This window comes from Apodemus sylvaticus, chromosome 8 (assembly GCF_947179515.1).
Source record: "Apodemus sylvaticus chromosome 8, mApoSyl1.1, whole genome shotgun sequence".
Lineage (NCBI taxonomy): Eukaryota > Metazoa > Chordata > Mammalia > Rodentia > Muridae > Apodemus > Apodemus sylvaticus.
Window position 1 is genome coordinate 49,366,386 of NC_067479.1, and position 13,592 is coordinate 49,379,977.

At 41.6% G+C, this 13,592-nt stretch overlaps 1 protein-coding gene across 4 annotated transcripts in view; it reads right to left on the reverse strand.

The window, feature by feature from the left end:
• The window catches only part of Epsti1 (epithelial stromal interaction 1), a 100,871-nt gene that overhangs the window by 28,504 nt on the left and 58,775 nt on the right, over nt 1–13,592 (reverse strand). For all 4 annotated transcript variants that reach the window (XM_052190895.1, XM_052190896.1, XM_052190897.1 and 1 more), the window contains exon 7: nt 7,047–7,140. In XM_052190895.1, coding sequence (XP_052046855.1) covers nt 7,047–7,140 — 94 coding nt within the window. The remainder of the gene's footprint in view (nt 1–7,046; nt 7,141–13,592) is intronic.

The window sequence follows — 13,592 nt, forward strand, 5'->3', positions numbered from 1 at the left end:
TTGACTTTTTAAAATTTCATTTTGGCAAACTTTTTAAAGAAAATAATACAAGAAAAGAATGAGCCGGGCCAGCATCTGGCAAGCGGCAGAAGACCTGGGCAGGGTTGACTAGCTACTTTTCCCTTTGCTCTGCAGTGTCTGACAGATGCAGTTTAAAGGAGGAAGGGATTGTGCTGGCTCACAGTTTAGGGGACACACCCACTCCTCCATAGTGAGAAGAGCACAGCGGGGGGCCGGCGGCGGCCTGAGCAGGGACCCTGCTGTCACACTGCTCCCACTGTTAGGAAGGAGAGAGGGAACAGAGTCAGGCCAGGCTACAAAGCCTCAAGGCCCACTCACAGTATCCACTCCCTTCAGCAGAGCTCCATCTTCTAAAGCAGTGCTTTTCAACCTTCCTAATGCTTTGGCCTCTTAATACATTAAGTTCATTACATTGTGGTGACCCCCTACCCCCAGCCATAAATTATTTTATTGCTGCTTCATAACTGTAATTTTGCTACTAGTATGGATTGAAAATTAAATATCTGATATACAGGATATCTGATATGTGACCCTGTGAAGGGGTCCTGAGAACTGCTTTTCTAAAGTTCCCATGACCTTTCCAAACACCATCTGCAGCTAGGGATCAAGTGCTCAAATCCATGAGCCTATGGGAGACACTTCACATTCAACACACACACACACACACACACACACACACACATAATGAGCATTTTATTTTCCTTCTTCAGAGCTTCACAAGGGCATAAGAAATGAATGCACCAACTACTTGGGAAGCCAGATGGGTCATAGGAAAATGAAAGAAAGGAAGTATTTAAAAAAAAAAAAAGTCCAAATAGATGCTGCTTACCTCATATGCCTACTCTTGCCCTGAAAATCCAAATGCTAATTCTCTCAATGCTAATAGGAAATCCAAAGTGTGTTCTCTTGGTAGGGGGATGGAAACAGGTATACCACATGCAGAAGCAGCAATGGTGAACAGCCTGGGTGAAACGGCTCCATCACACCCTGCATCCTGATGCCTTCGGTGGAATTTGCACTTGACTCCTGCACTGTTGTCACCCAGAGGAAAGAGAGGCTGTATTCTTTCAAAAGCATCAAAGACAAATTCTAGAAAATGAAGATTTCCCTTCTCCATGAAAACTATTAAGTCAGGGAAACACAGTGGTTAGAGTCAAGAAAATGTATCAGCAGGCAGGCGTTAAAAGTACCTGGTAATAAATTCGAGGAGGAGGAAAAAAACGTTCAAAGGAAAAGGTTAGAAAATAAATCCAGGTAGCCTGGGATTAGGGGGATAGGAATTCTATAAGGAGAAAATGAAGGGAAATGAATGACAAAAGATAACACTAGAAAGTCATCTAGAACTAGAAATGAGTTTCCAAATTGAAAATGAATAATAAAAAACCCTCATATTCAGTCACACCATTATAGAATATCAGGAGAGGAAAGGAGGATGTTAAATTATTCCCAGAGAAAGCAGGTTTCAAAAGCTCCTGTAAGGATTGAAATCCAGACGCCCTGGGACCCCTCGGGAGCCAATACTGAGAGTGGAAGAGCAAGACCATCAAAACTCAGAAAGAAGCAAACCTCCTTCCCGGGTGGAGCAGCCTCCAGTCGAGCTGCGGGTGCAGCAGGGGAGACTAATAAGGAATAGCTTGGTCACAGGAGGACCTGAGTACATCTGCCTTCGGTGCATCTTCTTTAGACATCCATTAGATAAGATGTTACATTAAAACAAAGAATGAAACAAAGAAGCAAAGAATGAAAACACAGCCAAGGAGATCCGAGACCAGAGGATAAGACAGCAATAAAGGAAGGCAATTCCCAAGACATCCTCAGCATCCTTCTCAACCTCGGCTGCATTTCACAGCTGCCTCGGGTGCTTTAAAAACCCTCAGGTCCAGGTCACACTGTAGCTGTACCTCTGGGGTGTGTGACCGAGGCATGAACACATTTTAAAGCTCCCCAAATGGGTTCACTGGGCAGAGGAGGTTCTGACCCATTATGCTAAAGGAAAGTTCCAGAAGAACCCCTGTGCTAAGGATCAGAAGAACAGGCTGCATTCAGAGCTGCAGTGAAAGGAGATCTGAACGGGGAACACAGCACTGATGAGCTAGCTGATAGTCACAAAATGGAAAATGTATGGAAACCTTAATCAAGAAGCATTGGGCAGAATGGCGAAGGACGGTTTCCTTTGAACATTTGATTAAGAACACAAAAATAAAATAGTCTTTTCAAGTGTTTACAGTTGCAAGACACAGAAAATGTAACTAGAATATACTATCTGGCCAAGAAAAGAAACTACTCAGATAGGACATAATACTGGGAAACCTGAGACACTGGTGGTATTGAGAAAATGACAAGGAAAAAAAAGAGTTATCAAGGACTGAAAGTCATCAAGAGATAGCAATATGGACATATCAATGGATATTGCCAAAAATCCAAAAGGGTACAAAAAATGGCCTCCCAGAGAGAGTGCCACCCCAATTTCTGAACTATGTTAATATCACTACCTGTGTCCAAAGGCACAGTAAAACTGAGGGATGTTGAGATGGGAGACTAGTTTGTGCTAACTAAGTAGATCCAACGTACTTCCAAGGCTCTGTGGAACAATGGGGCAAGAAGGTCAGAGCAGGGAGAGGGGAGAACAAGAGATCAGGTAGACGAAGCAAGGGTCCGGCAGCCAATGAATGCCTAGACTAAGAGAGATCACAGAAGGCCAGGCGCAGATGCCCACAGTCTCCACAAAACGAACTGCCCCATAGAGCTCTAGTGCCTTTGGACTCATTTTGAATTTCTGGCCCTCAGATATGTAAAAGATTAATTGAATTTGTTTTTGTGGCGACATCCTCAGTGCAGTCCTTCTCAGCCTTGCCTGCACTCCATAGCTACACTGCCAATCTACAGTGCTTTGCAACAGCCACACAGACAATACAAGGCCTTTGTGGTGTTTGGGTACAAACGGTGTGAAACAGAGCAGAGAGAGTGTAGACATAAGAGCAACATGTGGCACCTTAAAGGAAGGAACATGTGATCCATGGATTAAAAAACACAAACAAATCACATGGAGTGTATGGAGTATATAGAGGGCAGCGTCCCTGCAATATAAAACGTGCACATGGATATACAATTTAAAATGTATCTGGAAATATCCATTGCTAAGAGCTCAAAAAGATTTCTGTCCCCACCTTAACCCCAACACATCCTTACTAGAGAGTGACCCCATCTATGTGTAAGTGAGTTCTGTAAATTCCTTTTTGCCTAGAGTCCTAAAGCTCAAAAGGCTTTATTCTAACACACAAAGGAATTTTCTTGCAGCCTTTTTTATCTGTAGTATTTATGTTAAATATATATTTAATCCCTATCTTCCAATGGTGGATAGATGTGCAAATTAGAGAAGTGTCTAAGAACTCATGGGGAGCTAACCCATGCCTAGTACTGAGAATTTCCTTTATTAACCCAGGAATTTGGTGGGCAAAGCAGCATCAACCATTTATGTAGGGTACCTCTGTTCAAAAATATGTGTGTGTTACTGTATACTACATAAATATACACATATTATATGCTTATATACATATAATATACCTATACATATAATATACACAAATATAATATACATATACATAGTTACTGTATGCTACATAAATATACATGTATTATATGCTTATATACATGTACATATACATACATGTATACATACATATATACATACACACATGCTTATGGAGGGTTTTAAGATACCATCCCTAGCTGAGGAGCTATTGGCAGTTGATACCTGGCTGGGAAGGGAGAGTCATATCTCCTAGGGAGTGAGATCCTCTGGTAGGTGGCCCAGACCCAGAAGAATGAGCAGCACTTATTAAGCTCAACTGGGCAGTGTGCAGAGAGTGAGAGATTTTGGAACACTCCATGCTACATGGGACGTCTTCATCAAAGCCCTCCCTCTCTGTGGATCTATGTGGAAGAGGAAATGGAATGTTTCAAGAACCAGAGGTGGTGGATGCACACACAAGTTCTCAGAGACTGGGGCAAGAACGCACAGGACCTGCAATGCTTTCTCCCAGCACAGAGAAGGGAAAGAGTCCCAGCTCTAACTAAGAAGCTAGTCATAGTTAATTAATCTTCTGGGAGAGGAGAGCCACACTCCAGACTCCTTCCCAGAAGCAGTGCGACAATCCAAAAAGATTCCATCATTTCTGGTTTGTCTTTTGTCTTGTTTAGATATTTATTTTTTTTGTCTTATTGGGTTTTTTGTTTTTGTTTTTGTTTCTTTTTTGGCTTGTTTTTATTCTTTCTCTTTTGTTTTTGGAGAGAAAAAGAACATGAAATTAGGTGTGGGAGAGGTAGCAGGGAGAATGTGGGAGGGGTTGGGAGAGGGGAAAGAATATAAAAATATATGAAAATTTTAGTAAAATAAAATCAATTAAAAAAAAAAGTTGGAGAAGAGTTGAGCTGGTAGAGCCAGGGCAATGAGATAGGTATGCTGAAGATACACTGAGTGTAAGTATACAATATTATTTTGTAAATGTAGGAAGAAAAATTTTACAGAGGTTGCTTTGAAGGGCATACTAAAATTAGGAAATAGTAAAAAATAAAAATAATTTAAGTCCTCACGGCTCCTCATCCACATGAAGATGGAAGGGACAGAGTGTTCACATTCTGGACATTGACTGGTTATCCTCTCTACAGGGAGCAAATGTTTCTCACGGAAGTGTAATGTACACACTTGACATTCCCGAAGCACTGGAGATGGCTTCCCAATGCGTTCTCAGAATCCTATGCATACGGATTAGATAGACAGAGAGGAGCACACTGCGGTACGAACTCAGCTAAGTATATCGAACATTGACAGCTTATTAATAGCTTCGTGTCAAGATGGAGTGTCTCGTGCGTGCAGTTCCTGAGGAACCACCCTGAGGCTGATCCTGCTCCACGTTTCCCATTGATAGCTAGAGGATGATGTGACGTGTGCACTAATCAATCCACAGAAGATACAGCTCCAGGAGACACGGCTGATGCCTTCCAGATGACAATGTTAAGAAATTCAGGATGGTCTTGTGAAATGAAGGGAATTACTTGAAATCAACAGAGCTGGCAGACATAGTCCTGGTACATGTTTCAAATGGCAGGATTCAGAGGCTCCCGGCTAGCAAGCAAGACCCACTGGTACGCAGAACCTTAAACACTCCTGTTCCTATCTGTCCTTGCGTTCTTGCACAGCCTCGGGGATATCTAGACTTGCTTAGGACCTGCCCTCCACACATAATTTAAGTCTGAGACATGCAGTTTCTCAGTCTTTTCCCCCAGGTCCTGCAAGCTTTGGAGGTGAGATGACGGATCTGGGGTGACACAAATTATAGAGCTCACCCTGACAAGTTTAGAGTATACAGAGCCACATGAGAAACCGGGAGAAAATAAAACAGAATGCTTACAAAGGATAAGAAACAAGAGTGGTCCTTATCTAAGAGGGGCATTGTGTTTCTCCCAGAGAGCAAGCAATAACCATATCTGGCCATCTTTACCTTCTAAACATTTTCAAACCACCAACATCACATCTAGTTTTTCTTGATGAATTCCTCATCACTCGGTGCCTAGACCAGGGCCTTAAGGATTCTTGCTCCCACTTCTTTTGGATCTGTCCTTCATATCACTGTCTGTCTGGTCCCAGGAAAATACAAGAGATATCAAATCCTCCATTCACAGCATTTTAGGCCCAGTAGCCCCCACAGTTTGCCAATTTGACACACAAATGTCCTTGGTGGCTCTTCTACCAGAAGTGCCACCAGCTTCCTGTTGGGGACATTCCTATGTGTCCCACTGTCTAGGTCAGCACTTCTGAACCTATGGGTCATAACCTTTTGGATGGGTCGAATGACCCTTTAAGAGGCTCACCCAAGACCTTCAGAAAACACAGATATTTACATTATCATTTATAATAGTAGCAAAATTATAGTTATGAAATAGCAACAAAATAATTTTATGGTGGGAGGTCACCACAACATGAGGAACTGTAGTATTAAAGGGTTGCAGAATTAGGGAGGTTGAGAACCACTGATCTAGGTGATAACTAAAATTTGGGGACCAGAGACGCTACACAAACTGGACAATAACCGGCCCCACCCAGTTTGCCAGTGATACTCCAGTTGACTAAAGCTCCTTATGCTTCGGGCTTAGTTCTTCAGCCTTCTGGCATATTTCTCCCTCAAGCCTGTGGAGGCCATTTTCTCCTATGCCCGCCATGCTTTTTCCTTGTTTTTATACCTTGTGGCGATGGTTCTAAGACCTGGAATGGTTCTCATCATTTTACTAACTCCTGTTGTCACTTGCAGCCCCGATGTCCTCTCCCAGGAAGAGCTGCCCACAGCCTGGCTCACACACTTCTCTCTAAAAGGGCAGCAGCCCCTGCTAGTGGTGCTAAGCTCTGAGCTCAGCACACAGCCATGGAATCAACACAAGCACCCGTGAGTGGGTGGGGGCTAAAGAAAGCACGGGAGGAACACTATGACAGGGTGTCTTCCACCATCAAGAACAAAACTGTGTTGTTTTCGGGACAACGAATTGAATGAAAAAATTATAGTGCTGAGCAAAATAAACTAGACTCAGCTAACCAAAGGTCAAAGGGTTCTTCTCATATGAAGAATTAAGGTTAAAGAAATAAAAACATGAACATGGCAGGATTATTTGGGGAAAGGAAAAGGACCAGAAAGACTAGACAGAGAGGGCTCGGGGCTGAGGACAGAGGGGGTTAAGTAATGAAAGTGTATTATATCCTCACATAAGAATATTAGAAGGAAACACATTATTCTGTACAAGATAAGAGTTTGGGGGAGGCTTAGGTGGATGGCTGGGTAAGATAACAGACTCTTCAAATGCCCATGCTGGGAACAAACACAAGCATTGTTTCACACCTCAAGGAGTAGTTGCTGGGGGTGGGGCAGAGTTTTGGGTGATTCTGTGCTGTATCTGTCGCTTTGTGTACTTAATCTTCAGTCCCTAAACATCTCTTCAAAAGGTGCCAGACAGCACCCCGCATGAGTCCCACTCACCCATCTTGAGGAATGGGCAGCAGGAGGAGCAATGGGATGGGCACTCCCGGTCCTCAGGTCTGTGTCCAGTCTGCTCAAGAACTCAGCAGTTTTGCTACCAGGAAAACAAATAGGTGTTAGTATTCAAAATAAAATAAAATAAAAATACAAACAGCACTGTTTACTGTGTCTTTGGATACCAGCCTGGACTTCCATGGAGTGAGGACTAAAAATATCCTAGAGAGAACAAAAGGTTAAAGGTCGAGGTGTAATAGAAAATCAAAACTAAGTGGTTTTGCAGGACTGCATCTTGAAGAGCATATCTTTTAAAAATATGAATTTGGCTTTGTGAAATGTAAGCCTGTTAGTTCATATTTTGCACTTTGTCTTATCGACAGAGACAAATTCTCCCTGTGACTCCATAGAATGCGGCTTAATTTCCTCTGTGCATATCTCGAGTTTGACATCAGCCTTCCGTATAGACCCGAGGAACACTAATCCCTGACAACATCTCACTTCGGTTCAGATTTACATCAAGCCCCGAGCCCTCCACGAGTCTTCCTTTAGTCATCGCATCTCCCACACAGCTCTGACTCCTCACAGGGCACACAGAGCCCATCGATCAGCAGGTCCCTTCCATTTATGGACCGGAGACCCTTCATGATTCAGAAACAGACATAGACTCTTTATCCAGATACAGAAATACAGTCCACAACACACACACACACACACACACATGCACACGCACACGCACACACACATGCACACACACGCATACTATACATACATATACATATAGACACATATACATACACATTTATACACACACTACACACATACACACATACATATATACATATATACACATATACACACTATACATACATATACAGGCACATATATACATACATTTACACACACACTACACACATATACACATATACACACATATATATACACATACACACATATACATACATACACACATATACACACATGCACACACTCACACACTCGCACACACACATACATACACGCACACACACGCACATACTCGCACACATACACACACACACATGCACACGCACACGCACACACACATGCACATGCACACACACACATACTATACATACATATACATATAGACACATATACATACACATTTATACACACACTACACACATACACACACATATATATACATATATACACATATACACACTATACATACATATACAGGCACATATATACATACATTTATACACACACTACACACATATACACATATACACACACATATATATATACACATACACACATATATACATACATACACACATATACACACATGCACACACACACACACACTCGCGTGCACACACACACACACACATGCACACACTCACACACATACACACACACACACACACACATCTTTCTGCTTGGCCTGAGAAAATGGCTCAGTCAACAAAGTCCTTGCTTTATAAGCATGAAGACTTGAGGCCTGAACCCCATGTCCCACATAAAAAATTAGGCATGGCAACACACACCTGTAGTCTCAGTGCTGGTGACACAGAAACCAGAGACTCCCTGGGGCCTGTTGACCACCCAGTCTAGGAGATCAGGGAGTTCCCAATCCATTAAGACATTCTAGCTCAAAACATGTGATGCCACCTGGGTTCTATGGCCCACACCTCTAATCCCAGCACCCTGGAGACAAAGATAGGAGGATCCCTGAGTGTTGGAGGTCAGCCTGGTCTACACAGCAAGTTCCAGGACACCTAGAGCTACAGAGTGAGGCCCTGTATTATTAAATTAATTAACTAACTAATTGAGGTGAAGAAGCAATAGAATTAAATACCCAAGAGTGACCTCTGACCTCTACATGCTTGTATACAGGCCTACATACACATGACAACATACAAGTGTGTATAGCACACACCCAAACATACACAGTGCTACTGACTCAAGCACACATTTCTGGTATTTCCCTTTAGATTTTAGCCTTGACATATACTAGACAGGTAATAGGGCCTTTGCTTTTGCTTAATCCAAATCACCACTCAGTTTTTCCTTCTCACCCACATTAAGGCCAGACCACTGGAGTTACTTCCTACTCCTCACTTCAAGTTCTGCTCATTGTGCCAACTTTGGTTAGCTCCTTTTCTTCTTTCCCTTTGTAACATCTGGCATTTGTACTTCTGAGTCCACACTTAGAGAAGCCTGACACACGTTGCTCCAGTCTCCTGTGGCCTGCTCCCGTCTTCCCTCTGCTCTTCCACCTACTGTAACTTCAGGTCTAATGGTAAGATTGGAGCATCCACAACACAGGCATGAGCCTCAAAGGAAACACAGGGGGCTGAAGAGAGCCAGTGGCATCCAGGTGTGTGTGCAGGGAGTTCAAATTCAAGGAGTTTGAAATGGAACAAAGATGCCAACTCGCCATCGTGGTGAAGTACATTCTTGGGTAGAGCACAGCATTTAAACAAAGTTAGATGCTTGAGCTAAGAAAGGAATGTGATAAAAGTGAAGCAAAGTTCACAACCCCGAGAAGCACAGGACCTCAGCAATCACACAGCTCACAACCTGTCCACTAGTCTACTAGGATTACTCACCTTGCCCAGAATAGACAGAGACTAATGACGTCACACAGTGTGATGCTTTTGAAATCAATAATGTAAAATTGGAGACAGTCCTGCCACATAGGTATACTGCACTTAACATTCTTCCTGGTGGATATTTATGTCATTCTAGTATGACATACAAGTGTTAAACTACAGTTTTAAGTAGTCGCAATGATGGAACAATCCTCATTGAAAACTGTAGATGATGAGTAACCTTCCCAACGGTGTTCTTGCTGTTGGGAGGGGACAGTTTTATCTTATCTTACTTTCTTTTAGCTAACACGCAGACACAGTTAGCCACAGGGTCCAGACAGAATATGTATTCAAATAAAAAAAAATAGATTAAGCTTAGCAATAAATGGCATATTCCTATCAGATCAAAGACTAGGAGAACATCAACCATGTTGGGGCTTTTGACAAACCCGAAAATTATTTCCCATGCAAGGGGATCAGCTGCTACCTAGCTACAGACCAGCATTGCCAGTGGTTAACAAGTCAACAATGCCAGATGGGCCAGGTTTTACTATTAAAACCAAAGTGCTGAAATTTTTCATGTGAAATAATTTGGCAATTAATTTTAAAACTTTTAAAGCTTGTGCAGGCTTATACTGCTGTCCCCAAGCAAACTATGAAATAAACAAAGTCCTCTGCAAGCCAGGTGTGGTCCCAAGGGCTCTTTGTCATGATTAAATCATTGTTTCTGCCTGACCATGTTTGTATTAATGAAAAAAATTTATTTTAGGACTATAGGTTCTTTTTCTTTAAAAATAGGGGCAAGAATAGCCAAGAAATGGCTTCTATACGGCTTCATATCTGCCAGCTAAAAGACATCACACCATATTTCATTTTTATGCCAAATACTAAGACATATCATTTTTATTTACACTTACAGCTCTGTGTATTTGTGTTAATACACGAAAAGCAAATACTCCATATAAAAGGAAAAGGAGAACCACAGAAAATATTTATAACCAAAGAAACATAATAAAAGGACTACTGAGCAATATTCATGAAGAACACTGATAAATCAAATTTCAAAAAGACAAAGAACCTACAAGTGGGCAAGAGATAGATATATACACTTCACTGAAGAAGAAATACAATTAATAATACCAACGGTAACAATGGCTTAAGTTGATATAACATCACAGTGTCAACTAGACCTGCAGGGAGATCCTTACATCTATGAACTTCACGGCTGCCATGCAAAGACGTAAACATTTTCACTTCACAGAAGCAACTAGGTCAAGGCCATACAATTAGCAAATATCAGAACCAGGACTCAGACCCAGGCACTCTAACTACGGAGGCCATACTTTCAGCCAGGACACTCGACTGCTCCTAAGGAGGAAGACCCACGTGCAGAGACGCTCTGTCTCAGTAACAAGTGAAAATAGGAAAATTTAAACAAGACACAACCACACATGAGCCAAAAAATACCTTTTAAGTATACAAAATTGCCCCATGCTAAGGAGAATATTTGGCAGAATTTCTCTTATGAATTGCTGATGGGAGAGCAAATTAATTGCCCGGGAGAAGAAAATTTGACAACACCGGGTGGAGCTGAATACATGTGTATTGTAATAGCGGGACTCTTGACACCTAAGAAGAACCGGGAAAGGACACAGAATCCAGCACCACTTGTAAGTGTCCCAGACAAGGAAGGAAGAGACAAGAAAGGAGGCACTCAGGAAGGAGGGAGAACAGGAAGGCAAAGGAAATTAATTGATTGATGTCATGAATCCGTACATGTAGGTCTCACATCTGAGAGTGATCTGATGTTCGCACCCAGACCTGAGGGTTATTGTGGAGTGTTCCAGTCCTACGAAGACTTGTTCCACTGTCAAATGGCTGCATCTGATTCTTACAAAGTAACCTACAAATTACCCATGCTACCCCCTAACTCGATGAATGAGTCCTATTCCTTTAGCAGTCACAGCTTCTTCCTCGTGTTGGGATGTCACTTCTACCCTGACAATTTCCAAAGACGTCCAATCGTAAAATGCTCTGTCACCTTATGCCACCTTCTATCTATTTAGTCTCTTCCCTGAATTACCTAACTGGAGTTCAAATCCTATACTAGGCTCTGTCAAATGCCACCCACCCTCCAGATATTCCACTATTTTGCTTCAACAATCAACACAATGTGTTGACCTATAGATGTGTATCTAGTGGTCAGAGGGAAAGGATACTAACAAATGTGACACACCAGGACAGGAATTCCACAGGTAAGAACTAGTGAATGATAGCACTGTAGCAGTCTCTAGCACTTCATTTCCTTTTAAAATTAACATGGCATAAGCAGTGTATCACATATAAAACAGTCACAAGCACTTTGGTTACACTGAGCTGGGAAAGTCCAAGCAAGTTCCATTGTAGCTTTCTTCAGACAAAAGCTTTCCAAATGCCCAAAGTAAATCCTACACGTGAGGAAATGTAAAACTGAGACTCACTAATGGAGTGTCTTAGAAGTCACTGGGCCCAGGCCTTGACTTTCCAGCACGTCTGGAATGGTATCCAGAAATCTGATTTTTAAAAGCACCCTCGGTGATCTTAAGAGCTACCACATTACTACAGATGGGTATTTAATACACATAATTATCTTAGATCCATATGATTCTGACTTATGAATAATTCATGTAATTGAACACAGTTGGAAATAAAACTTGAGCGTATCTCAGAAACTGTCTGTGTAAGTGCTAACAGAACATTCTGCCTCTTCCTTCCAAACATTTCGCAAACCTAACTTTGGTTCTGGGAAGCCTGGGGGAATGAGCAATCACTTTTTCATTCATATGGACAGTGTATGCATCCTGAGTCTCTGCTATGCACTTTGGAGGCATTATTTTGCACTGTCCAATTTCCTATAACTGGTGTAAAAAAAAGACAGGCACACATCTATTGGCACTAACAGAGCCTGTGTAATAAGAATCCAGGAGAAACTGGCCTACAATAGACATATAAGTACCATTTACAAAATCAGAATGAAATGATCTAGTAATGTCAGGAGGGATAAATTTTCCTAAATTAATCATGTATTTAAAACAATGATTTCAATGTATTTAACAGTTTTTAATGCTTTAATTTTTCATCACAAAAGTAATACATGAGTATAATATGAGTTATCAAAAAGGAATAGAAAACAGAAAAGTTTATATAATAAAATAATGATGTCCTAGGTAATACTCCTCTCAGTATGAATTGTTTATGTCTCTTCCTGGGCAATTTCCAATTACTGGTAAACATTTATTTAGGAAGATACAGATGTGAGGCATGATTTAATTCAGGGGATGATAATTAGGAGGGTGCAGAAAGGGCAGATCTTCTTAAGTGAGTTTCTCTGGGCCTTGGCATAGAGGAGATAACATTTCCTTGCTCCCTGCAACTGTATCTGAGCTCTGGGCTGGAAAAAAACAAAACAAAACAAAACAAAACAAAAAACCCAGACCAGATGGCTAGCCCAGGCCTGGAGTCACTCCTTTATGGTTACCCACATGGTCCCCAGCACTCTTTCCTCTTGTTTGACGGTGGCACTCAAAGTAGACGTGGAAGATGCTTGACAAGCAGGGTAGAGGCTACATTTGCAGGAGTTTCCCACTTCCAGGGGACAAAAGTTCATCTTCGAAGTCACTTACCAGACCTTATCACTTTACCCGGAAGACATGTTCTTCTTGATTATTGATTTGGTTTCTTTTTTACCATAGCTTTTTTGTCTCTCACTAAAGAGAGATATTTTCCCCCAAGTGGAATACCATGATCTTCTGTTTTACTCTGACGTTTCAGAATTAGGCTCATCCTTCTAATTCTATCCACATTAATTCTTACATATCTAACTTAATCCTTTACTAGATAAATACAGTTTTACCACATTCTTACTGATGAATGCTTAGGTTATTCTAGTGAGCATCAGACTATATACATATACATATAATACTATACTAAG